The sequence below is a fragment of the Myodes glareolus genome, chromosome 14, assembly GCF_982192425.1.
Source record: "Myodes glareolus chromosome 14, mMyoGla1.1, whole genome shotgun sequence".
NCBI lineage: Eukaryota > Metazoa > Chordata > Mammalia > Rodentia > Cricetidae > Myodes > Myodes glareolus.
In genome coordinates, this window is record NC_142039.1 from 31,187,402 (window position 1) to 31,213,643 (window position 26,242).

The window sequence follows — 26,242 nt, forward strand, 5'->3', positions numbered from 1 at the left end:
ATATTACAGAGACAAACATTTGTTATGGGAGAAAATATTGCAATCTCGACCCTTAAGACCCAATTGCAAAATATTCTAAAAGGTATATGCAGATTTCAAGTTAAACAATGAAATTATGATCCACATAAAATAGGTAGTATGAGTTATTGCTGTGGAAAGAAAATTATTTATTAAATAAAATATACAATCTTTTCTATTCACTTTCTTTATGAAAACGCTATGATGAACCCTTATTTTCTTTTTATTTAAAAATATTAATTTTTATTTTTATTAAGCATATACATATGTCTGTGTGCACATGAGAATGCAGATGACCAATAAAGGGGGTTATAGGCAGTTGTGGGCTGTCCATTATGGGTGCTGGAAACTAGACTTGGGTCCTTTACAGCGGCAGGTAAGTGATTGTAACCACTGAGCCATCTCTCCAGCCCCAGATTCATTATTTTCATACCGTTTTACAAATCCTCAAGTGGTTATGGCCTACCGTTACAGAAGACAGCAAATCTGAGAAAGTCAAGGTATCTCTCTCCTTCAACTGGATTCCACCCAATGTCGGGGTAACCTTTAGACACCAGCATCTGGCAGCTCTGGAGCCCACAGCCAGCCAGATAGCGAACTACCTACAAATAAATGATAGGCAAGGGGTCAACCTTCTCTTGGAAGTAACTTGAGCCTATACTAAGTCGATAGCATGAGATTATCCAGGGGTTGTTTCAAACGCATGCATTTCATTTATTTGTGTGCATGTGTGTGTATGTGTGAGTGCAGGTGCCAAGAGAAGGGAGAGGAAAGCATTGGATCTCCTAGAGCTGGAGCTGTAGGCATCTGTGTGATGGGAACAGAATCCGAGTCCTCTAAAAGAGCAGCCATCAATCTTAACCACTGAGCCATTTCTCCAGCCCTAACAAACATATCCCTTTTTGCAATTCTTTTTAACATCATGATAATTGACATAAATTCTCTCTAGTTAAACTTTATCTGTAGAACATACTAAAATAAAACTGATGTGGGATTCTCCTCTGTATGCTGTGAATATCATTGGTTAATAAAGAGACTGTCTTGGGCTTGAGCAGGTAATAAAGGTAGGCTGGGAGAAAGAAGGGCAGAGCCAGAGAGAAGCCATGTAGCCCCACTGGAGCAGGACAGAACTTTATCCGTTAAGCCACAGTCACATGGTGAGACACAGATTAATGGAGGTGGGCTAAATTAAAATATAAGAGTTAGCCAATAAGAAGCTAGAGCTAATGGGCCAAGCAGTGATTTAAGTAATATAGTTTCTGTGTGATTATTTCGAGGCTGAGCAGCTGGGAACCAACAAGCAACATCCTCAACAATATAAAACAAAGTGTAGTCACCAAAATTATGAATGAATTCTATGAGAAAATAATGTTCTTGGATTTCATACCATATAACTCAAGAACTTTGCATACAAAAGTCATAATATCTGACATACCTCTGAATGTCTAATGACCTCTGGTCCAATTAAAACCCACATGAGTGCACCCTCAGCTCAGCCTATAATGAGGGGGACTGTGAAACTATCTGAACGCAGGGACACCTGGATGAGATGTAAACTATCTTACATCTCATGTAAATGGTTCTTTCATCCATTCAGTGGTGGGGCAGGTATGAGAAGGTGTGTAAATAGGGTAACCCTAACTTAGAAGCAGATCTCCTCAGCTCTGATTAAACATGTCTCAGTCACAGGGCACACCGTTTGGAGGATGTTATTTATGCTCCTCGAATCAGTGTCCAAAAAACTTGATATCTGACTATCTGCAATCCAAAACCCTAAAATTCCCAAAGCTGTGACATTCCCAACATTTTCAGTGTTGACATGAAGTCACAAACAAAAAAGTCTATATCTGATTTCAGATGATGGGTCTCATTCAAAAAGCAGGAACACTAAAAACACTGAATCAAATATTTCATTATCTGTGCATGCTAATTTTTTGTAATCCAGAAAACACTAACAATGAATCATTATGGCTTTCAAGCATTGTGAACAAGAGATACTCAGCCTGCCCACCAGAGCACTTTTCTGTGATGTTGAAATTAGCACTTGAAAAATGCCTGCCTGGTTAATCTTTTAAGATACTTCATTTTGTAGGCATACTAACAGTGCATAACATTTCACGAAAGATTGGGACACAAAAATCCATCTCCAAAGAAGCCATATCTAATGGTAATAAAGGGTTGCAAGAATAACTTGACAAACAAAAGTCTAGTCAGGTTAGAAACAAATGCTATAGCTAAAACTTCTATGTCCGTAGCATTGAGGGAAGTGATGCTCAATCAACTTAAGGTACGAATTCAATGTGGTTTGAAAGAAGCACATTTCTGAAAATACCTTACAACGTTCCACCTTCCTTCCAGGGTACCCTGTGCCTTTTGCAGTCCCTTTCCCTGTGTATCTAGTCCCAAATGAACTAGTACATTTTCAGTACAAATTAGCATGTATTTTCACTAATATTCACACATGGAATTATTAGCATGAACCTTCCTATATCTGACTTCTCTTACATGGTATAATGATCTTGAGATTCAGTCACATTGTAGTAGAAGTTACTGAATTACTTTGTATTGCTGAATAGCAATCCACTACACAGGGATGGATACTTCACAGTTTCACTTAGCAGTTTGTACAGTGGTGGGTGCTTTAGCTGTGGACAATGGCAGATTCTTTTCCATTGAGCAAATCTAGGAATGCGAAGGCCACATGTATAGTTCATTATAAAGAGTGCATATTTAAACTGATAGACTGGAGGCTTTTCAGAGTCATTGTATAGCATTCATTCAACAGTTCCTTGGTGGAGGTGTCCAGCTGCTCCACATTCTCCCTCTATATTTGGTATTACCAAGGGTTCAGATAAATATTAACTGTTTTAAGGGGTTATACAAACAAAAAGATTTTAAGTGACACGAAAGAGCAAAGTCTCCTCTGTGAGTGAGAGATGTGAAACTTCATGACGCTGATCTGGCATGTCAGGGAACTGGGGAAGAGCTCACTGCCTTATACCTATAACAGTAACACGCAGGTACTTCCCAGTGCCAACATCCTCTCTGAAGCTGGGCAAGCATATGCATAAATGCTGACACCAGCAGTAGCAATGTAAGTAGGGAGTGAATTTTAAGAAACACATAAACATAGCAATTTTTAACCTGCATGTGAGCTACCTAACAGTGTCCACTGGTGATGGAACTCATATATGACTATGGTCCTCCAAGACCACAACCTCTAGAGATGCCACAAATGTCTTGTTTTGGGGAGGCATAGTCTATGATATCTGCATCACAAAGATGCTATGGAACTGTATTTCTCAGAAAGTTTTCCTGTTAAATGTTATATTAATATATACATTATATGTATTCACATATATATGTATATATATATATATATATAGCACAAGTGATCATATAAACAGAAACCAAATGAAATCTGCACTTACATATACATGATATATGATACGCAAATATACATACTTTCAATAAGATAAAATTAAGTCATAAAAATAATAGGAAGAGCTAAAGAAAACAGGAATGATTCACAAGTTTAAACAGGAGGGCTTGGAAAAGCTGATCGCAAACATGACTTTGGAGTCACGGTGAAAAGATATCTGGCAAAGGGCCACAGGCTAAGAGGGGCAGAGAAGGACTTAGCAGGAGGAGGGAACGGTGAGTACAAAAGCCCTGAAACAGGGACACATTCTGGCATGCTCAGCTATCGTGAGATCTGGGCAGCAGGAACAAAGAGAAGGGACTGGACAGTGACAGAATATGGGAGCAGAACAATATGCGGGTGGACGGCACTGGAGCGAACGTATGTCTTTACTTTTACTTTACATTGGGTGACACAAAAACCTTCGGACAGTCTGGAAAGCGGATGAGGAAATTCTTTTAAGATGATCCATGTCTGTAAAGAAACAACAGACAGGGACTCTAGAGAAGGGACAAATGGGCACACGGAAGGCTTCTGCAGTCATACTTTGGGGAACATTCCATGCACGCTGATCAACACACATGGTTAGATATGCTTAGAACACCCAGCCTTGCAGTTTCGCTGACATCCTCACTGGAACATATAAATATCTGTGTGATAGAAAATACAAAATATCCTCGGGAAAACTAACACCATATTATTAAACAACAAGAGCAGGTATCATAACAGACAAATCTATACCAGTCATTGAAAGGTGATTCCTATTTCACAGAAAATTCTTGTGGTAAAGAGACAACCCCTCTTAAATTTCTTCATCTTCATCACACCCAGTATTACAGAATGGAGAACAGAATTAAGTAAAATATGTAAAATATAAGACATTTTATATAACTATAATCAAATGCTATGTTATGAATACCACTACAGCAAAAGTGTTTATACTGAAGTAATCTCAAGACAACTGCCCCAAAGGTACAGTTCACAGACGCTCCAGGCGGGAGCATGGCTCACCTTCTCCAGATCTGGCTCCCGGAGAGCGAGGGCAAGTTCATTGTTGTCCATGACCGAAGCTGCAGCCACGTCCAGGGGAGTTGACCCTCTCATAGCTGGTGAAGCTAATTCAAACGAAAAAGAGATAATGTCTGGATTTTGCTGGAACTAGGAGCAGAGTGCAAGGAAACACACCTAAATGGCATGTATATTTGACTAGTCTGAATCAGTGAAATATCTTTGACAACTAAAAAATGTGTATGTTTATGGTGATTTAAATAGGTACAGACTGTGAAAGGATTTGGTTGTGTGAATGAATATGCAAGACTTCAGAGTCTTACCAGGTTTTGTGATGAGAACACTTCAGATCTGCCGGTACTGTTGTTAACTGCAGCAACTACTCGTTTGGGTGTTTGTGGGTTATGCTCATTAAAATGACTGTAAACTAGACAGTATAAAAAATCTCTCAGGTGGCAAACTTCTGAGCATGTCTGTGAATGTGATTTTAGGTTGGATTAATTGAACGGGAAGACCCACCCTAGATATGGTTGGAACCATTCCATGACAGAGGGCTTGGACTGCATCCAGCTGAGTGCTGCCTGCATCCACCTTTCCGTCTGCTTCCCTGCCTCTGCCATCTCAGAGAGTGGCACTGCCACCATTCCTTCCCCACAATAACACTTTGGAACCAGAAACTGTGAGTCAGAATAAACTCTTCCTTTTCTTAATTTGCATTTTGTCATATATTAATCATAAGGGTGAGAAAATAAACTGATATGCCTACTATTAAGTCTACATTGGTAGACTTGACTTAGTATCTAAGTCTACATTGGGGTGCAGGTAATACAGGATCTCATACCGTAGCCCAGTTTGACCTAGAACTCACTGTGTTGTCCAGGTTGACCTCAAACTCATGATGATCTTCTTGCTTCAGTTGCCTGAGCACTGGGACTTCAGACATGAGCCACCACATATGGTAAAGTGTTATAACCTTTGACTGTCCCCAGTCTAGTTCTCTCGGGGCCTGGTAAGTACAGTTCCACCGTCTACTTCCATGTTTTCAGATTCACATGGAATTAACACGGCACACCACCTCAATGTGTACAACACTTGATTTCATGTATTTGTAGGACATCTGCTGCCAAAATTAATGAAATTTCCATCTGATTGTGCACTGTGACTATAAACCACATTTTCCTTACCTGTTTATTTACACGGGGACTGGTTTTATATCCTGGCGATTGAGGAAATATTCCCCTGAGTATGGGAGCAAAGATGTGCCTTAACTCGCTGACTGTCCTTTCTGTGGGCACTTACACTGAAGTCAAATCGGCACATCATATTTTAACCGTATTTTAAATTTATATTATATTTATATATTTGTGTATATGCATGCATACACAGATTAGCACGCCCATGTCATGGTGCACATGTGGAATACAAAGGACAACTTCTGAGAGTTAGTTCTCTCCATCCACCACATGGGTCCCAGAGATAGAACTCTCAGGTCATCAGGCTTGGTAGGGTGGCAAGTGCCTTTATCCAATGACTTTATCCAATAAGCCATCTTGTAAGCCTGGTAACTCTACGTTTAACTTTTCATAGAATCTTCACACTGTTTTCCATAGTGGCTAGAACAATTATGATTTCCAGCATAAGTATTCCATTTCCCTACACCCTTGCTAACAGTTAACATTAAAAACACCCATTCTAGCAGGTGTGAGGTGGTAGCTCACAGTGGTTCTAATTTGTATTTGACTGAGGATTAGTGACACTGAACACCTCTTCAATCATCCATTGGCCATTTCAATCTCTCTCTCTCTCTCTCTCTCTCTCTCTCTCTCTCTCTCTCTCTCATATCCTCTGCCTGTATATCGACATTTAAATTTAATATACATCCTATTTCTAATATTTATCTTATTTATATTTATGTATGTGTTTATGTGCAAGAATGCATATGTGCATATGTAAGGGTTCTGTGGAGGCCAGAAGAAGACATTAGGTCTCTTGAAGCTGTAGTTATGAGCAGTTGTGAGCCACCTAGTATGGATTTTAGGAACAGAACAAAAGTCCTCTGCAGGAGCAGCAAGTGCTCTTAACCACCAAGCCATCTCTCCAACTCCTACACAGCATATTTTTCCTTTAAAGATTAAATTAATATCATACATTAACTTACCAAGACCAACACTACTGTTTTCCAGTAAATAACTGAGATGATCAAACATGGCTTTCTGATTCTGCCTACTAATACGACAGAAGTAACAGAGAAAACGGCAACAGTTGGCCACCATCTTGGGGAAGGTGATTTCCTATAAAAAGAGTATCTAGTTAGTTTCTGAAACAAATGATAAGATTGAGATCAGAAGGTGAAGCCCCCATGACACTGTCAACCTATATACACCCATGAAAACCAAGCTCAGATACTTAGAATCTTCAAACATGTAACCTGTGATTTACTCAGTCCTTGAGACAATAAGCATCAACCCTGACACTGTCTCAAAAGCCCAACCTGCATTCCTGATTGTATCTTCAATTAGCCCTAAACTTACAGGTAGCCCAAGCCTGGCTAAGAAATTAAACTGACAGACATAGCTGTACTGCCTGGTTATACAGTTTTCTGTGCCTACCTGGGAAACTCCATAATACCTCTGATTCTGTTTTATAAAATTCAGAAAATATGGATGCTGAGAACTTAGGAACTGAAGGGGAAGATACACTACAGAAAGTTCAGAACATGGAGTCTTGCAAGAGGATATTTTTATCAGCATTAATTGTTGCTGTTGTCGACATTCCAGGACTCCACAGCTTCTCAGTTCTAGACACTACTTCCCTGTTGGGGAAGGTCCTGGCCAGGAGAGTCATCTAGTCAGCATTGGTACATGCCTCCTATCTTACAATACATGCTTCTTCATGAACGCAATACACTGTGAAGGTCTTTGTTTGCCTATACATGGGGCATGGAAAATCTAGGCTTATATATATTGTAAAGACTACACGGTGTGATTTAAATTTAGGCATGACTTTTAAATGTCAAGTTATCAAACTGTGCTGGTTTATATGAAATGATAGAGCTCCTTGCTATGGTCTTCTAAACACCCTGTTGTTGTGGACTTCGCTGTAAATTATATATACTTAAAAGTTAACTTTGAGGTCTCACCACAAACCCATTCCAGAACAATCCTGTCCAAGCACTGATTTGACTCAAAAATTTAGTGTATCCAACTGTTGTCTGAATCCCATCAATGGCTGAGTCTGAAGGACAGGTGTATGACTTGTATTTACAATGGGATGTGGCTTAATTTTAAAAACTGATATGCTCTTTTGTTGCCGAATTCAGTTGCTGAATATCCTTGAATTAGACTCACTTGGGAGGCAACAAATGACAAAGCACAGGGTAGGAATTTCTTTTTCAATATTAAGGAAATTTCAAATAGCTAACTATAACCTTTAAATAAAGGGTTAACTATAACCCTTTATTTGTATTGAAGCAATAACTATAACCCTATAACTATAACAAGGGTGTGTGTGTGTGTGTGTGTGTGTGTGTGTGTGTGTGTGTGTGTATGTGTGAGGGAGAGAGAGAGAGAGACAGAGACAGAGAATATCAGTGTTCCTAAAACACCAGTCAGCTAAAGAAATAACCATCTGGCAGTTCTCTGCAGACCACGCACTACAGAAGGCTGTACCAAACATGACCCCTGAAGTCAAGACTTTAGTTTACCTTGGACTCCCCGCCTCCAAGGACATTCACCATGACCTCCATCACTGTTTCATGCATTCCAAGGGCCCTCATGAGATTGGGGTGCTGGTAAAACACCTTGTTATTCATGATATCCCTAGAAAGAACAGGAGAGGTAGAAGTAAAGCAAAGTTCAGAATAAAGGTCACAAAGGCAGTTATCTGAGATCCTGATACATCTTTAGAAATTATTTTTGTGCCTGAAAACAAAAGTGTGATGATAACCATCACAAATATTAGTGAGCACAATCAAGTCTTCCCCTAAATACTCAGAGTCTTACCAAAGTGACATGCAAGCTACCTGTTCCTCTCAATGATATGGCATGTCCTAGCAAGTATTTCTAATTTTGTGGATATTCAACTTTTATTTGTATTGAAGTAATAATCAGAATTATGCCATATTTATATGAAGATTCTTTAGAAAATTGTTGGGGTCTCTGTTTTACTTGTATCTGTAATTTTTAGCTACATTCCATGGTTTCACACATAATTACAATGGTGTCATTTCCTGCTATATTTTACTACATTTCTACATATAGTTAAAACTAGAAGATGCCTGATAACAATGCTTAGTCTTTGAGAGAAACTGGGGGCATGTGAAGTCAGGAGTACAAACAGTCTCCATCCTGGATTTTTATGACAATTTAAAGAAATTGTAACAGATGGAATGTAGAACAATTCAATATCAATTCTGCCTAAAAAATTACATTGTGTTATTTCCAAGGCTCTTCAGGCTTTACCTGAAGCATCACATAAAAAGAGTTCTGTTGACATCGATTTCAGCATCAATCAGTCAATACAAGAGTCGTTCACAGGCAACATTTTCTTGTCCAAGCAATAATGTGACAGCAGAATCTCTCTCTCTCTCTCTCTCTCTCTCTCTCACACACACACACACACACACAACACACACACACACACACACACACACAAACCCTGAAATCTCTCATATCTTTCACTATATTACTCACAAAAACATTTGGTGATTATATATACATATGTATATATATTACATTATATATTATATATACATTCATATTATGTATCTATTATCTATATTTATATAGATATAGATAATATATCTATATTATATAGGCAATATATTTATATTGTATAATATATAGCATTGCAATATTAGCATATAAAATTTATATAATAAAATTATATAATATATATGATATTTGTTTTTGAACTTATCCTATTAATACACAAAATTTTAGTGTGTAACCATTATGGCAAAAGTTAAATATAATTTTCTAGTCCATTTCTATAAATTTAAATATTAATATGCTCATGAGTAATACATAGTATTGTTCTATGGGATGAAGTGTGTGTGTGTGTGTGTGTGTGTGTGTGTGTGTGTGAATGTGTGACAATAATGACATCTTTAACAATCCTTTTAATTCTTCTGGATTGTGTTTTAGTTTCATTCAAGAGAAAGTGAGTTTTTTACTTTTTCCTTCATTATGTGGCTATGTGTGAGTGCGTTCACTTTTGATGCAGGTGCCTGTGGGGGCCAGAAAAGGACCTCAGATATCTAGAGTTATAGGCAATTGTGAGTTGCTAGACGTTGGAGCTAGGAACCCAATTTGAGTCCTATATAAGGGCAGCAAGCACATGCAACCACGGAGACATCCCTCTAACCCCAATGTTAGTTATTTCTTTGCATTCTATTCTATTCGCGCAGTCATAACAGCGTTAGCTACACTTTCCCTTATATTTACCTGATTATAATCTGTTTGTTTTTGTTTGAGATAGGATCTCATTGAAAAGACCAGGCTGTTATTAAACTCACAGACATCCACCTGCCTCTGCCTCTAAAATGCTAGAATCAAAGGTGTGCTACCATGCCTGGCCTGAATTACAAATTTTATGAGTATTTTTCATCGTCTTTTATGACTATACATTCCAGATTTCTACAGTTTTCTATGTTTTTCTTTTGAACTTCACACAATCTTCATTATTTTTATTTTTGCTACTATTTGAATTTTTTAAATTTAGAACCCTATCTTCCAATGATTACTGGGCGGGGAAAGCATAATCATTTCACTCTTACTCCTAAAGATGAGAGTATCAATGTTAACCCCTGATAATCATGAGATAAAAACGGACGATACTAAATTATCAAAACATGGTTCCCTTTCTCCTCCTCCGTCCAGCATCCAATGAATGGAGACAAGCTTTTGTATTATCTCCTGCAGGCACATGATCATCTGTCAGTGTTACAGATTTTAGTGTGTTTTTACATATAATTGTACATTACTGAGGGGTTGAAAACAACCTAGTTACTATGTATCAATAACACATTAGTATCTTAATCTGTCAAATTAGTGAACTTTTACTGATTATCAATTTTTAAAGTATCGTACAATGTAAAAAGGTACATGTCAATACATTCTGTGCAAATGTCTTCTGGAAACAACAGGGGTACCACACCCATGAACTCTCAGCTATTGTGATTGCCTGGATAAGACCTGCACAAGACCACATACAGCGTGGATGGAGAAAGCTCATAAGGACAGAACCCTGCCTGAGGAACTCCAAACAGTACTGAGGAATGAAGGGTCCATTTTCTTCAGGGACGAACCCGCCCCCCAGATTGCCCATGACCCAGTGAGGAACTCTCTAATTTGATTTAAAAGCTTAATTTCTAGGGAAAAGCATACTTGACATATTTCCATAATCCAATCAGAGATTTGGTACTAACATTCTCATGCATTGCTAACTTGATGAAATGAGAAGAAATGTATAAGACAAAGATTGCTATAGCTACATAGCTTACCCCAATCCACGGATCATTAGCTTCTCTTCTTCTTTGCCCATCCTCACACTCAGCAGAGATCGGATCTGACCAAGCGATGCAAGCAGATTGATGGTATCCTCCACAGAGACACCATTGATAGTGTAGGTCTTTGGCAGTGCCCGGACTAGACCCCCAATGCCATCATACTGTCGATGCAGCAACACAAACATGGCCCTCACCAGCTCAGGGTCCTCGATGACAGACTCTTGAGCCCACCGCACCATAGTCTCAGAAATCAACTGCTGGAGACTGGCTGTATGGCAGGTTTGTGTCAAGTAGTGAAAGAAGACATATCAGTTAGATACTTCAACTCCATTATCACACAACCCCATACCGGTATCACAAAAGTTAGGACACATTAAGTACACTTGAGATATTCTTTACAGAGTTATTTAAATATCTTCACTCTTTCTACAGAGATTAGATGCAATTTATTAGGGATGAAACACTATACACTTCTTTCTAAGTAATATTTCTTATAATTAAGTTGTTTCAAAGATACAAGCTACTGTGGTTTGAATAAGGAATGCTCCTCATAGGCTCATGAACTTGAACACTTGGTCCCCCGTGGGTAGCAATGTTTGGGAAGGTTATAAACCCCTTTAGGAGGTGAAACCTTGTTAGAGCACATATGTTCCTGGAGACGGACTTTGAGGTTTTATAACCTGGTCTCACTTCCTGTGCTTCCCACTTCTTTCTGCTTCCTGTGCACAAGAAATGTGTTCCAGTGGCCTCATGCTGCGATGCCTTCTGCACCACAATGGAATCTACCCCCTTGGATCTGTAAGTCCTAACATACCCTCTCTTCCCCGATTTGTTCTTTTTTGTTTGTTTTTTGGTTTTTGTTTTTGTTTGTTTGTTTGTTTTTGGTCAGGGTATTTTTATCAGGACAATAGAAAAATGGCAAAACTACTGCTCTGAGTCCACAAATCTATCCAAGAACACAAGGGGGCCCATACTTCTACTTCCATCCATGTCCTCTCTGATTCTCTTCCCCGGTTTGCCATCACTCCACCTTCAAAGGTCCACCATGGACAACCCAATGTGGTGCTTGGTTATCCAGCTATTCCCTCAGTTCAGTATTCTGTTCCATGGATATGGTTTGTGGATAGATATGGTTTATGGCTTTATTTAAATTTGGATCTACATTGTTACTTAAATGCCTCTGAAAGGATTTGATTGTTCAGTTTTGACTCTACTGAAAATCATTACGAGATCATATGTGGCAAAACAGGCATCATGGTCAATTTAAAGACAGTAGAATTTTCTAAATATCTTAAACTAAAATGAAAGCATCTAAGTTAGGTAGGGTAGATGTGGCTGAGAGGTAGTGAGGCCTAATTTCTATCATTTATATATCGGCTGGTGTTCAAATGAAGCTATTTATTTTGTACCTAGATATCATTTCGGAAAAAGCAAATCTATCAATTTTATCCAAACAAAAAACAATGCAAAGTAAGGTAAAGAGATTTCCATACATCTCAAAATCTCATTGCCACGATAACAAGTAAAAGTCATAAATATGTTAGCATATTGCCTCATTAGAAACTTAGAACTCTGACACAAGATGACCTACCTCAATTCTTTTCATCTCTAAAACATAATTTTATGAATAAGATTTCTATTTTTGTCTAGAAATACCTGTTATTAGACCAGTGCTGTACCTTAAAATTGGAAGGATCTTAGAAATGCATTGGTAAGAATGTGGATCTATTGGCTCTGGTCCATAAGCCTTCAGGATTAAGGCATACTTCTGAAGAGCTCCCGGTCCACCAGGGCTGGCTTATTTGGTTCCAATGACCAGTGCCACTATTCTTGATCAAATATTATACAATTAACCAAAACTGCAGGGGACTGGGAGGAGGGGAGGAAGTGGAAATTTGGATTTGTATTTTTTTTCAGCAATAAGAAAAAGAAAAAAAAAGGAAAAGGTTTCAGAATCAAATATAGTTACAGATAATATCTATTAACTTTAAAAGGAAAAGTTAAATTTTATACAATCATTTAAAAATCCTGTGCAGTATTTACCAATGAAGTTTAAGTTATGCCCTTTATAATTTCTGTGTATATGTCTGCATACATGTTCACATGTGTCTATATGTACATGCAGTAATGAATATGAACATGATTGGAGGCCAGAGACTGATGTTGAAGGTCTTTCTGGATAATCCTCGACTTTATTGTTTGAGTCAGGGTCTCTCGAAAGCTTGGAGCTCACCACTTCCAATAAACTATCTGGTAAGCAAACCTCAAAAATCCCCTTGTCTTTGCCACCCCAGCACTAGGATTGTAAGTGTGAACTGCTTTTTATATGGGTGCTAGGGATCCAAAATCAGATCTTCATGCTTACAGTGCAAGCATTTTGCTAACTGAGCCACCTCCCAAGCTATGTCTTCTCTTGATAGTCTATGATCAAATATGTAAAATGTTAGCTATGCAAGGAGTCCTTGACAATGCAATTCTCTCTCAAGCTGGTCCTATGAGTTCAGCAGCTGCTACTCTCTACTTCTGGGTTTGACAAACACTAAAGCTGATCCCAGGAAGTTAGTACCTCCTAGTGAGGGTAATGTTCATTCTCAGGAAGAATATGGTGGCTGGGTACTGGACCAGGACCCTTTCAAATGCTTACAGGGCTTTCTGGAGTCGCTTGCAACTGGTTTTTCAGCCTGTTTCTTCTTCAGGTAGGTCACCTTTTCTACCAGGGACAGCAAACGTCCTCTGATCGTCAAGTCATTACTTCCATCCAGGGATCCATCTTCATCCAGCTCAATTCCTGGCATAAACAGCAGGGGGAGCAGAAAAGGAAACCCTTTGAAAACAGTACATAGTTGGGAGCTATCTTGGGCTCTCCAGCTTTTCCATCCCCAGCTCCCTGGAAGCTCTCGAGCAACTAGCAGTACCTATTAGGCTATCTTGCCCCTGAGCACTCAAAAATAATTCATTTCTCAGCATCATTCCCTCCTTCCTCTTCTTCCCCAGTTCTTTTTATTTCAAAGCCACTGACAACCAGGTCACACTCACACTGAGTGAAGAATGATAAGGCGCCATCAGGAGTAAAGATCAATTCTGCTCTTTGCCTGACCTTTTCAGCATCAATGATTTTGAAAACTATTTGCCAGAACCTCTTATCCTACCTGTCTAAAAGCATAAACCTGAGCAAGTCAGCAAACATCATGCCTGTGATTTTTTTCAGGTTCTTGCTTGGGTTCTGGCCCTGACTTCTCTTAGTGATAGGCTGTGACCTGGCAGTGTAAGCCAAAGCCAAGAAAGTATTTCTTCTTCTAAGTTGCCATTGGCCAAGGTATACACAGTAACAGAGATTATACCAGAAGAGTGAGTTTACCACAGTGAGTCATCAGATCCTCATGGAAATCCAGCAGTTGGTCTCGGATTTCTTCAGGACAAGGACACTCACTTTTGTCATCCTTAAAATTGAGAAGCATGTTAATCTAGAAGAGGAAAACAGCAAGAGAGGAAGAACAGAAGGGCTGGAGAATTTGAATTCAGGAGCATTGGAAATCACATTTCCAACATGCACAAACAACCCCCTCAATAAGTCAAAAGCCACTGTCTATCACTCAGTCCCAACTAGCATCACAAAATAAGTCAACTTCTCCTGCATGTAGTGGCTGGAAAACAGTTAACATCATTTAGACTCCTCCTTAGGGCTACTGAATTTTAGACTTGTACACTTTATTATCTTTAACTACAGGTGTTTTAGAGGCTGGGTAAATGGCTTGAATGCTTGCTGCTTTTCCAAAAGACCCTACCTTAGTTCCCAGTGCCCATATCAGGTGGCTTATAACTTCCTGTCACTCTCTCCAGGGGATCTGACACCTTCTTCTAGCCTCCATAGGCACCTGCTCACACGAAGCATACATTCACTCACTCACACATACATACACACACACTCACATGAAAATCTTTGAGGTATTTTATTATATTCTTCACAATTTATTAGGCTCTGCACATCCATTAATTTCCAACATTGGCACTTTCTGCATATTTTAAAGAAGGCTTTTGAGAAGGACACAGATTCAAAGAGGAGAGTTCTAAATACAACAGAAAAGCCACGTAATAGATAGCTATGCTGACACTGCTATTCCTGTCTCAGTCAAAACACAAGGCACTTCCTTCCATCTGCTTGAGTCTTAGTACTAAATATATTAAATTGACAAATGAAGATAAGGCAGTGTGGATGTTCTCTTATATTTTCCTTTTGAAAAATTTCAAAGTTTATAGTGTGGTTTTATTACAGATTTGAGATAATTACAGATTCATATGCTCTTCTGAGAATATCAAGAGACCATGCATGCCTTTATGTATAACTTAGCTGCTGATGCCAGCATTTGCCAGTTGGGAAGAATTCTGAAGTCTTATCTCTATCCGTGTCCTCTTAGTTTCCATTACGATAAAATCATCTTAAAATTCTCCATGTGCCCAGTTAGAACCATAAAAGACAGTTTTATAATACCTACTTAACCCTTAATCCCCAAACAAAATTTGGATAAATCCAGGAGAAAAGAAAATGTGTTTTTATTTACATGTAGCCTAACACTTTCCAGTGTTCTTTTCCCTTTTCCTTTCTGATGTTCTCTATTCTCTTCTGCCATCTTCTGTTTTTGAACAATATTCATTAGCTTTTTTATAGTATGTCCAAGATAGTTCAATACCCATAAATCTGTCTGTGTGTGTGTGTGTGTGTGTGTGTGTGCGTGTGTGTGTTGTGTGTTGTATGTTGTGTGCAATGTCAGAAGAGGGCATCAGATCCATCAGATCCCCCGGAGCTGAAGCTGTAGGTGGCTGTGGCACTAGCCAATGGAAGACAGAGAGAAAGGGCCCTATGACTACTGACCCTTTCTTCTACAAGGGTGCCAAAAACAAAGAATCTAGTGTCTATTCTAGGAATAGAGGGTTTCTACAATTAAAGGTGACCCAGGCCGGTCAAAGTTGACCCATCTCTGGTTGAACATTGTCAATATTTGTGGAACCTCGAGTTGTGGCATCCTGACCTTTTTGAGCCAATTGTAGTTTACTGGATGCCTTTTAGTGATTAGTTACTTTCTTATCTAATAGTATAATAACATGTCATTAATCAATTAATAATAGTTTAAAGTAACCAACTAGATTCTTTTGGTGAAACTTAGAATACTGACCAAATGAACCTGGCTAATTTCAACAGAAAAGAAAAAAAACACCCATAATTTATTATACAGGTTTATAATGTACAGATCCTAAAAGCTTTTCCCTCTGGTACCTGCTCTTGCGGTGGTGACCGGAACTCCTTCGTTTTCCGTGCAGTGAGTGCAGCAGACATGTTTAAGGCTTGCATAACTTCATTATATCTGAACCTTTGATTGTCTTGCAGCTTAGCTACAAAGTCATCTGAAAAGGCTACTATGGCTTCTATCCGGTGCCGAACCTGGCAGTCACAGAGGTACTGAAGCAAGAGGCACATCTGAGAAGATAGTTTAAAAGACATACCTTTAATAGTTAATATGTATAAAGCCATAATTAGTGTCAAATATTCTTAGTTGCCCATTCTCACTCAAGCAAAATCTTAGCACTTTACAGGCAGAAATGTGTTTAGTTTTATTGGATGAAGCTAACATGTATGAGCCAGTTTGGTAAACACACATCCCTTGAGTAGGTGATCATTCAGCTGTCCTCTGCTGTACCACAGGCAGAGCAGCCAATGGATAAATAAGGAAGAGTTTCCAAAGAGGCCTTCTAGGAGGGTTTCCACCATTTATAAGAGAATGGATTTATATTGAGGTCTTTAATCCATTTGGACTTGAGTTTTTGCATGGCGATAGATAGGGATCTATTTTCATTCTTCTACATGTTGACATCCAGTTATTCCAGGACCATTTGTTGAAGATGCTTTCTTTTTTCCATTGTATAATTTTACATGTACTGGCTTTTTGGGATCCTATTCTCTTTGGATGTATACCTTGCTCAGCCTAGATGTAGTAGGGAGGGTCGTGGACCTTCCACAAAGCAAAGTGCTTTACCCTCTCTTAGGATTAGTGGGGGATGGGGTGGGAGAGTGTGTGGAGGGAATGGGAGGAGGGGAGGGAGTGGGAATTTGGATTGGTATTTTTTTTAAAAAAATCTAATAAATAAAAGAATCAATAATAGAAAAAAAATGAAATTCCTTTCTTTCAAAATGCACGTAACTGGGTTATAACTTGTTGGAGGAGGCGTACAGTGATGTACCTTTAGGAGAAAGAACACAGGTGAGCATTGCTGAGCAGAAATACATCACTGAGTCCCCGATCCAGGGCCAGAACTGTGATGTTCAGATACAAGTTGATTATGAGGTAAGAGTTAACTCCTCAAGTGACTAGCTCAGGGAATTCTCATAGAAAACCAAGCAGGTTTTTAACAGATAGGGCATTTGTTGATAAATGTGTCTGTAAAATGTCTGGAGATGTAGTTCAGTTGGCAGAATGCTTGCTCAGGAAGTATGAGGCCATGAGCTCAATCCCAAGCAACACATAGAAGCAAAACAAAATAAATGCACAAAAAAAGTCAAGAGCTGAAGAGATGCCTCAGAGTTAAGAGAGCTTGCTACTCTTCCAGAAGGCCTAAGCTAAGTTCTCATCACCATGTCAGATGGCTCACAACTTCCTAATTCCAGATCCAGGGGATCTAATACCCTATTCTGGCTTCCAAGTGTACCTGGACTAGTATGCACATACCCCTAAGCAAATACATACATGTAAACAAAACTGAACGTTTTAGAAAGAAGCTGCCCATGAAAGAATTTGAGGCTAAATTTAAAACATGACTATATACTTAGCACCCTTTGTGACAAACACACAGTGGTTCAAAAAATATTAAAACCTTGCATGTCAATGTAGTATACTCATTTCAACTCTCTGAAGAGAATTTTCTCTTAATCTTATCTTTGTGCTCCAGTCTCTTCTCGAAGTGCAGCACCATCCCCTCGGGTCTGGACAAGTCTGACAGCCTATTGAAGAACCAGAACCTGGGCTGCTATGCTCCCCTCCCTCATTTACTATCCTAGGAGCATCCTCCTGGCCTCTCCAGCCTCATGCTGTGTGCAGGGCTGTCTGCCGTGTCTGTGAAGCTCCTGGCATCTTCTTCCAAATATCTCTGACTCCCACTCTGGAACTCCAGCTTCTCTGCCTGACCTCACTTAAAACCACCACCTACAAAGACCCTTCCTTTCCTTTCCAACAGAAATCCAAAAGATCTCTCTTCTAGCAAGTCATCTTTTGCTTCGGACAACTTGATGGATTCGGGCAATACTACATTAAAAAGAAATTCACGAACAGGTACGAACTTCCCTAGAGCCTGTGAATGTCTGGAAGGCAGAATCCATACCTGATTTTTTCTTCTGCACCAAACACATGGTCCAGAATACAACTTCTATTGATGCTGACTGGGCTGATGAGTAATGTCAATGGCAATGACTCAAACATCAATCTCAAGTACCGAAGAGGCATGGATTAGGCAGCCTCCATAAGCCTTGATGAACACAAAGTCAGGCAGTGTCTCTAGACTCCTTATATCCATGCTAGAGGAGGAAATTCTTGCTTTCTAAGAAGAGGTGCACATGCATGTTCTAACAAGGACAATATCAGAGCTGGGAAGCAAAGGGGACGCTTGTGCCTCAAATCCACACACAACTAAATATCACATGGGAAAAATGCTTACACAGATGCATGGAGAGACACACAAATAAATGAGTAGTTAATGTGAGAGTGAAGAATGAAAAGTAGATTTATGAAGACCAATATGAGAGAGAGACAAAGACAAGTGGATTTTATTACTTTAACACTGAGCAGTTCTGAAAGTCCCTCCATCCCCCCCCTCCAGTTACCTGTAGTTTAACTGGCTCAGGGAGTTTCATCTGGAGCAGGCCTTCCTTGGGCCTCTTGCCCCCCTTGGCTTCTTCATCGCCTATTCCTTCCAGCTTAGAGTCTTCTGCACTGATCTCCTTCTCCGGGGCTCCTCCTTCCTCCTCCGGAGAGGCAGCTTCCTTAAACACACTGGGCTCGATCAACTGCAAGATGTGTTTCAGGTCCTCGTTGTGAAAGACGCCCATGATGAGCAGGGTGTAGAAAAGCTTGATGAGAGGCACAAACAGGAACTCGGTGGTCCCACCCACGGGGTCCCGCGCATGGAGGCTGCCCTCCTTCACTGCTTCCGTGAGCATCTGGATGGTCTTGGCCTTGAGGATGTCCAGCGGGAACTCGGGACTGTACTGATAGCACTCATTGCTAATGCTCACAAAACTCGGGGAGGAAAACTGCATCCGAGGCCGGAGAGACGTGCTGAGGCCGATGCCCGGGAGACCGTGTTTCTTGTTCTCATCGGGGAAGAGGGTGATGCTCTTCGTCTCCTCTGTCATCGGGACAATGAACTCATTGTTCATCATGAGCCTGGCGGTGGCATAGGAGCTGAGGTGGATGTCGATGAGCAGGTCATAGTAGCCAGCACGCAGCAGGCCAGGCATGTACTTGTTCTCGATGGCATAGAGCAGCTGAGGTTCGTCCACATGGCTGCAGAGCGCATGGGCCACCCGATGATTCCCGAGGGCACAGACAGCGGAGTAGAGGCGGAGGGTGTGATAGTGAAACTGGAGCAGCTCCTCCTGCTCGGTCAGTTCTAGGATGTCGACAGACCTGCGGAAGGGAGGGGAGAGTGAAGGGAGCGGTTTCACGATACTTGTAAGCCATTTCTAGTCGGCTTACACATTTTCTTACTAAGAGAATTTAAGCTGGACATTTCAACCCTGAGTTCATCTAGAACGCCCCTTCATCCTCCCTGGGAGTGAGATTGTGAGCACCCTTTCAGATATGTGTGTTTCAGCCCGAGCCTCGGACTCTTCAGTTCAGAGCCTGAGTATTCCTAGGGAAGATCCCAGTTTTCCTTTTCCAACAGGCAAACATGGTGTGAAAACAGAGCGCTTCACCTTGGACCATAGTGCTGTTCTATCTGCACTACGAACTATGACCCTGACAGGTCAGCAATGGGCCAACAGAGCACTGGCCTCTGATGTAAATTACTCACGCATCCTGCATGGACCCCAGCGTGACCAGCCAGAACTACCTATGTTTCCACAAAGTACATGCATACAGCTCATGAATCATGAAACAAACAATGTGAATGGCATTTTCCTCTTAACAAAATAAAAAGGCAACTGCTTGAACTCTTTTTAAAAAAATTATCTTATTTATTCTTTGAGAATTTCATATACTCATGGGTGTGAAGGGATCCACTAAAGTGTGATAGACATACAAGATATCAGACCTTTAAATAAAACTGACTCTCCTCCACCCCCTAGTGATACCCTTCCCCATCCATCCTGAAACGTTGATTGGTCTGCTCTCACACAGGTCATGTGCAGACAGCCTCAGCTGCTGTGAGTTTGTGAGTGCAACAGTCCAGCCACATGCAGAAGACCATTCTTGTCCCAGGATGCCCTGATTTTGGTTCCTATAATCTCTCTACCCCCTCTTCCGCAATGTTCCCTGAGCCTTGTGGGAGGGGTAATAAAAGTGCCTCTTTGGGGGGATGAACACTCCACAGCCACATATTCTCTTCTTCTTGACTACTTGTGATTCTCCCAACATTCCACCATGCACTGCCTTAGGAAGCTTCTCTGATAATGGTACCTTACTCTCTGCCACCCTGGATCTTTAGGTCAGGTCACTTTGTTTCTATTAAACCAGATGGGACAGATGATACCTCCCCTCACCAACATTTGATGGTCTAAAACCCAGCCTTGTTCCTACAATTACTTATAGACCACAGACTTGAGAAGGACAGTGCGGGGAGTGGGGGAGTGGAATACAATGAGTCTTACCTCTGTTTTCAAGCCAAGTTTTCACTTAATTTATTACCTAGTATTTTCACGTTACCTTGCACATAACTTGGTGCACAGTTTAAGAACTTCATCTCCTAATCTGTAACAGGTCACTAAAGTGAAATCACTGCCATTTTGAGGGGAGCCAAGGAAAAGACTGGGGAACCAAAGAGCACAGCACCTCTCTGAGTCTTGACATTGTCATTACTGCCTAGAAACTCACCTAAATTTGCTACTAAAGTACTCTCATTGTCTTCATGCTTTTTATTCTTTAAGCTCCTTGGTCTCGGTTTTTCATGCATCTAAAATGAAGAATTTTATAAAGTGGTCCCTAGGATCTCATCCCCAAGATCTCCCAGTTCTGGGTGTTATTGATTCAGTGAATCTCATAGACAACAAAATGATTGAGAAATACACTCAAGCCTGAGCTACACAGGACATTTGTGTGAATGTGTGTGCGTGCGTGTGTGTGTGTGTGTGTGTGTGTGTGTGTGTGTGTAGAAGTTAGAGGCCAGCTTTAGGTACCATTCCTCATGAGCCATATACCTTCTATTTATTACTTTGAGGCTCGGCTGGCTGGTCAGTGACCCCAAGAGATGTGCTTGTCTCTCCCCCTCCAGTACTGGGATTACAAATACAGACCACCATATCCACACTGGGTCTTTGGCACATGGGTTCTGGAGACCAAACTTGAGTCTTCGCATTTTATCTTCTTCCTGCTCCAGACCATGCTTTTGAAACACATTTTATTTCATCAATCCTGAAAGTGTACTTCTTAATGCTGAATCAAGCAGTGATGGGCGCCTGGGGCTGACCTGTTCTCCTCGGGGATATGGAGGGACATGAACTGCAGAGGATCCAGACACTGCACCAGCCAGCCTTGGCGTTCACTGATTCGAGAGACATCCACCTTCAAGAACTGGTTGGGCATCCGGCTCCACAGAACATGTGACAGGAACTGAACGTGCAGACGTGGAGGGCACTGGGGCACGGGGTTTTTGTGTTCACTTTTAAACAATCCCGCTGAGAGAGGCATCACATTCTAGAGCACGGAGCAGATAAGAAAGAAAAGGGTTATTGCTCACGTCACTTGGGGCTCTAACACACCGACTGATAGGCTACACAGGAAAGAGCCGGTATAAATAAGAGCACCGTGAATTAAGATTGTGAAGTTACAAAAGATAGAAAATTAGCTTAAAATTTTCTGAAAGAACAAATGGAAAAAAAAATGTGAGGAAACAGCTGAAACTTCAGAATTTCAGGGCAAGGACACCAGTCAAGGGATGTGTCTTCCCATGTGTACCACGCAAGCATGATCAAGCATAGGCTGATTGATCAGGTTCCCTCGCAGAGCTAGTCCTAGAGGAAACTGGCGAGCCTTCAGGGTACCAAACATGTTTTTACTAGAGGAGATTCGACCAAGCTCTCTTCCTCATCATCTCTCATCACCTGCTTTAAGCACACTTTACATAACCTGCAGTGCACAGAGATAACCGTGTGGATAAACCCATGTGTCTCCCATGAAAGTCAAACCTGACAGTAACCGGCACAACTCATCCTTCCTCAACCTCGAATGGGCGGTTTCAGCCGGCCTTACCTCCTCTAGCTTCAGATGGAAAGTTCTCTGCTTGGCTCCGATGTATTTTTCCATCATGTTGTTTACATTTTTTCCTGATTTCCTCCAACAGGGACACTAAAAACAATGTCTGACCTCTCCGCCTGAGCTTCAGTCTCTCCTCCCTTTCCACAGCCTTGAACGGTTTTCTATAGATACTTTACCTACCCTTCCTCCTATTTCTTATCCCCTCTTATGACTAGAAGAGAATACGGTTACTAAAGAGCTCAGGGGGTGTTTTAGACACTGCAAATATGTTAATGAACAAAGCGAAGAAAACCCTCGCTCTCTTACAGCTTCCGTTTTGGAGATATAAAGAAAAGCAGGAAGGGAGGGTATGAAGGAACCCCAAGACAGAACCAGGAAAGGGGGTCAGGAGCTCAGGAGAGAGGAAGGGCAGCATGGGGGAAGGGAGACAGGCCATGAATGTCAGCTGGTTGTAGAGGTGGGAGGCCATTATCAGGTACCTGATCTTCACCCTTAAGTAGTAGGATGCTCCAACCTGACTTATGACTCAAATCAGGAGGGTCACTCAAGACTAGTGTGACAAGCAAAGAGCAAGGATAAAGGAAACCCCTGGGAGGCCTTTGGAGTCGTTCCCTGCTGACTCAGAGCAGGGGTGAGGGGGAAGGAGGCCTTCTGACCTCCAGTCACACTCTCTTCTCTACTCTAACATCCCGCTTGAATTCACTGCCATAAAGCTTCTCCTAGCATTTTGTGGCAATTTTTCTCGTCCTTCACCAAAAATCCTCCCAGCCAACACATCTACAAGCTCCCTCTCTTCAAGTTCCATTGGCCATTTTGTGCCATCTTTGATCTCTGACTGTTGGCCACTCAGATTCTACACACACAGTGGCCTGTCTAACATACCTCCCCAGTTTTCCTCCTACATTCCTGGTGGTTTGTTCTCAATCTCTCTCATGGAGACCTCTTCCTTAATTGATACAACAACATTCTCCATCCCTCCATCTTCTCTATTTTATATCGGCAGGCAGGTATTTCACTAACTCTCAAAGATAAATTCCATCTAATTTCTGAATTACTAAAAAAAAAGTCTTCATTTTCAGCATAGCATGTGTTTCAGTCTGTCTGTCCCCATCTCTCTGTCTCCCTGTCTTCCCCCACTCTCTTCCCCTCCCTGTCTCTAACTATAGATATGTATGCATTATGCATATGTAAGAGCATTGAGACAATGTTAAGCATCAGGATGGTAATATTGTTATTTATGCTGCTTTCACTCCGCTCAACAGAGACTGAGAACCACATTTTACAGACCTGTGCTGTGGTTCAGCAAATGTGCTGAGCAAGCCGCAGGTCACTGGCTCAGCCTGGAAACAATCAACCACACTCATCCAGACAGAGCATGCCTGGCACCCAAATTTTACAATCACAAGAGGAAAACCAATTTCTTTCCTCAGTTTCAACAAGCTTGTTTAGCAGTGGCATGAACATTCCCAAATCACCCAAACTGGATAAAATTTGAATATCGGCCTTGCTTTTGGTGCTAAAATCCAATTAGCTAATCTTATAAAAAACAATTTGTTGTCAAGTCCTATTGCCTTCTCCCAGGAAACAGTATGAACCCTCCAGGTCCTCTCCATTATGACTCTCGAGGCCCTTAACACAGTCCCCATCAGACAGTATCAGATCAGCAGGACACACTAACCAACGCCTACCCTCATTTTGTACCTCCATCTTCCTACCACTAGACCATTCCAAGGCAAATCACACTATACTCAACACCCCTCTTCAAATGTCAGTAAACACCCTACATAATACATGCCAACTTTTCAGCATAGCATGTGTCCTATATTTCTTAACTTTGAACTTGTCACTCTCTACCCATGCCCCAGCAGGAATCCTTGAGCATCACAATGAACCACTTAAATCTCACCATTTTCACCCAACTTCTTCTTTCTCTCCGTCAGGAGGGCCTTCTCCTAGTAAATGTACCTGGATAGGTACCTAGATAGGTAAAGCAATCAACCCAAATATCATCTCCACCTCCTCTGCCCAGTGCCTCTTAGCTATTCTTCCATCTATGTTCCTAGAGAATCCCACAGATCATTCTCTCCTCAATGCACGGTGTCAAGGGCTGACATCTGGTTACCAGATCAATGATTTACTGTATGCAATTTGGTGACTTTTTTTCCTTTATAAGCTTTGTTTGATCAAACAATATATTCAAAACAAAGAAACTTGAATTATGTTATCACAGTGATCTGAGAGAGATTTTCAAATGAGCTATCTTTCCTCTAAAGAATATCTATATTGGTAATAAAATACAGTATCATTTTGTACATGCTAGGTACTAATAGAAAATAACAGAAATGCAATATTATAGTCTGTCCAGGTTAGTTTTTAACTATCATCTTGACACAGCCTAGTCACCTGGGAAAGGGAACCTCAATTAAAGCCTAGAGTGATAGATACCTTGGCAGTCAAAAGTACTTCTGCTCTAGTAGAGAACCTGGGTTTGGTTCCCAGCACTGACCTTGAGGCTCACAACCACCTGTAATTCCAGTGTCAGAGGATCACATGCCCTCTTCTGGCTTTCAAGGGTACCAGACACACACAAGTATTACACATACATACATGCAGCCAAAGGACCAATAATAAATAAAAATAAAAGGATAAATAAATAGACAAATTATTATCTTCACAATGGGCTTGTCTGGTGTAGGAGGGCCCAGTCCACTGTGGGTGGTAACAGCGCTAGGCTCCTGGGCCTCATAAGAAAGCCATCTGAGAAAGCCCACGAGGGAGCCAGCAAGCAGCATTCCTCGGTGTTCCCTCCCCTGACTTCCCTGAGTGATGGACTCTTACCTGGAAGTTCTTCAAGCTTCTTTTGGTCAGTGTTTTATTACAGCAATAGCAGCACACTACAATAGCGGCTTTCTTACCTTTATTCTGCCCAACTCAAACTGGAAGACATTGGGACTTGTAGCTTGTGCAAAAACTGCAGGAAATAACTTTGTGCTTGGCTCCACCTTAAATGAACAAGTGAGAGTGTGGGTATTAGTAAAGGAAGGAGACAAAAAAGACAGGCATTTCCTTTAAAACAACCAAGAGGCCCATGACAGAAGGAGACTAGAGACTTTCCCTTTCATCTTGTGAATATTCTGTCAATAATCACTGGGTTCATAACTGCACAGGCGGCTTTGGAGGGAAATACTGTTAACTCCAAAAGGCTTACGGTACTGCAAATATGCCAAAGAAAACTGCACATGTCATAAACTCAGAGCTGTTTCTGAGTTTTTCATCTTAGGAAATGTGCTTCCCTTTAGCAGGGGCAGAAGCCTAAGGCTACCTCGGACCACATACCTGATAGTAAGTACTTAGCTCCTTGCCATTGGCAATGAATGTGAGCAGCCCGCTGGCAGCATCCACGACGCAGCCGATCTCCAGACCACTGCTGTTGTTTCGTCCTTGCCCAGGGCTCATGCTCTCCCCTGCACACACCATATAGCAGTTGCTGCGCTTGATGCTGAATTAAGGAAAGAACAACTCACATTTGCATCCTTCCACAAACACGATCGTGAGAGAAAGCAAGTGTATCTTGCCAGCTAAGCCTAAATTATGCTGTGCAAGCAACAAGCTCATGCCATAATGGGAGAGATGCAGAATGGGCCCAAGTCTGTGATTCTGAGCAGTACTTCATTGACTGCGAAGGACAGTTTACACCAGGTCCGTCGCATGTCTAAGTTTCACACCTAATGGAGACAGGCCAAATAAGAATTGATCTGTACCTCCTCGGCAAAATAAAAACAAAAACAAAAATACTCAAACCAAACTGGACCCTTTTATCCTGAGGTT

At 41.0% G+C, this 26,242-nt stretch overlaps 1 protein-coding gene across 1 annotated transcript in view; it reads right to left on the reverse strand.

Moving 5' to 3' along the window:
- Ryr2 (ryanodine receptor 2) overlaps window positions 1-26,242 on the reverse strand; it is a 569,025-nt gene that overhangs the window by 167,952 nt on the left and 374,831 nt on the right. The window contains exons 34-45 of the mRNA XM_087896432.1: window positions 25,751-25,913; window positions 25,330-25,416; window positions 21,627-21,853; window positions 18,823-19,627; window positions 16,228-16,428; window positions 14,314-14,419; window positions 13,600-13,743; window positions 10,950-11,223; window positions 8,151-8,265; window positions 6,606-6,738; window positions 4,451-4,554; window positions 485-620 (exon numbers count right to left, since the gene is read on the reverse strand). Of these exons, the coding sequence (XP_087752558.1) occupies window positions 485-620; window positions 4,451-4,554; window positions 6,606-6,738; window positions 8,151-8,265; window positions 10,950-11,223; window positions 13,600-13,743; window positions 14,314-14,419; window positions 16,228-16,428; window positions 18,823-19,627; window positions 21,627-21,853; window positions 25,330-25,416; window positions 25,751-25,913 (2,495 nt within the window). The remainder of the gene's footprint in view (window positions 1-484; window positions 621-4,450; window positions 4,555-6,605; window positions 6,739-8,150; window positions 8,266-10,949; window positions 11,224-13,599; window positions 13,744-14,313; window positions 14,420-16,227; window positions 16,429-18,822; window positions 19,628-21,626; window positions 21,854-25,329; window positions 25,417-25,750; window positions 25,914-26,242) is intronic.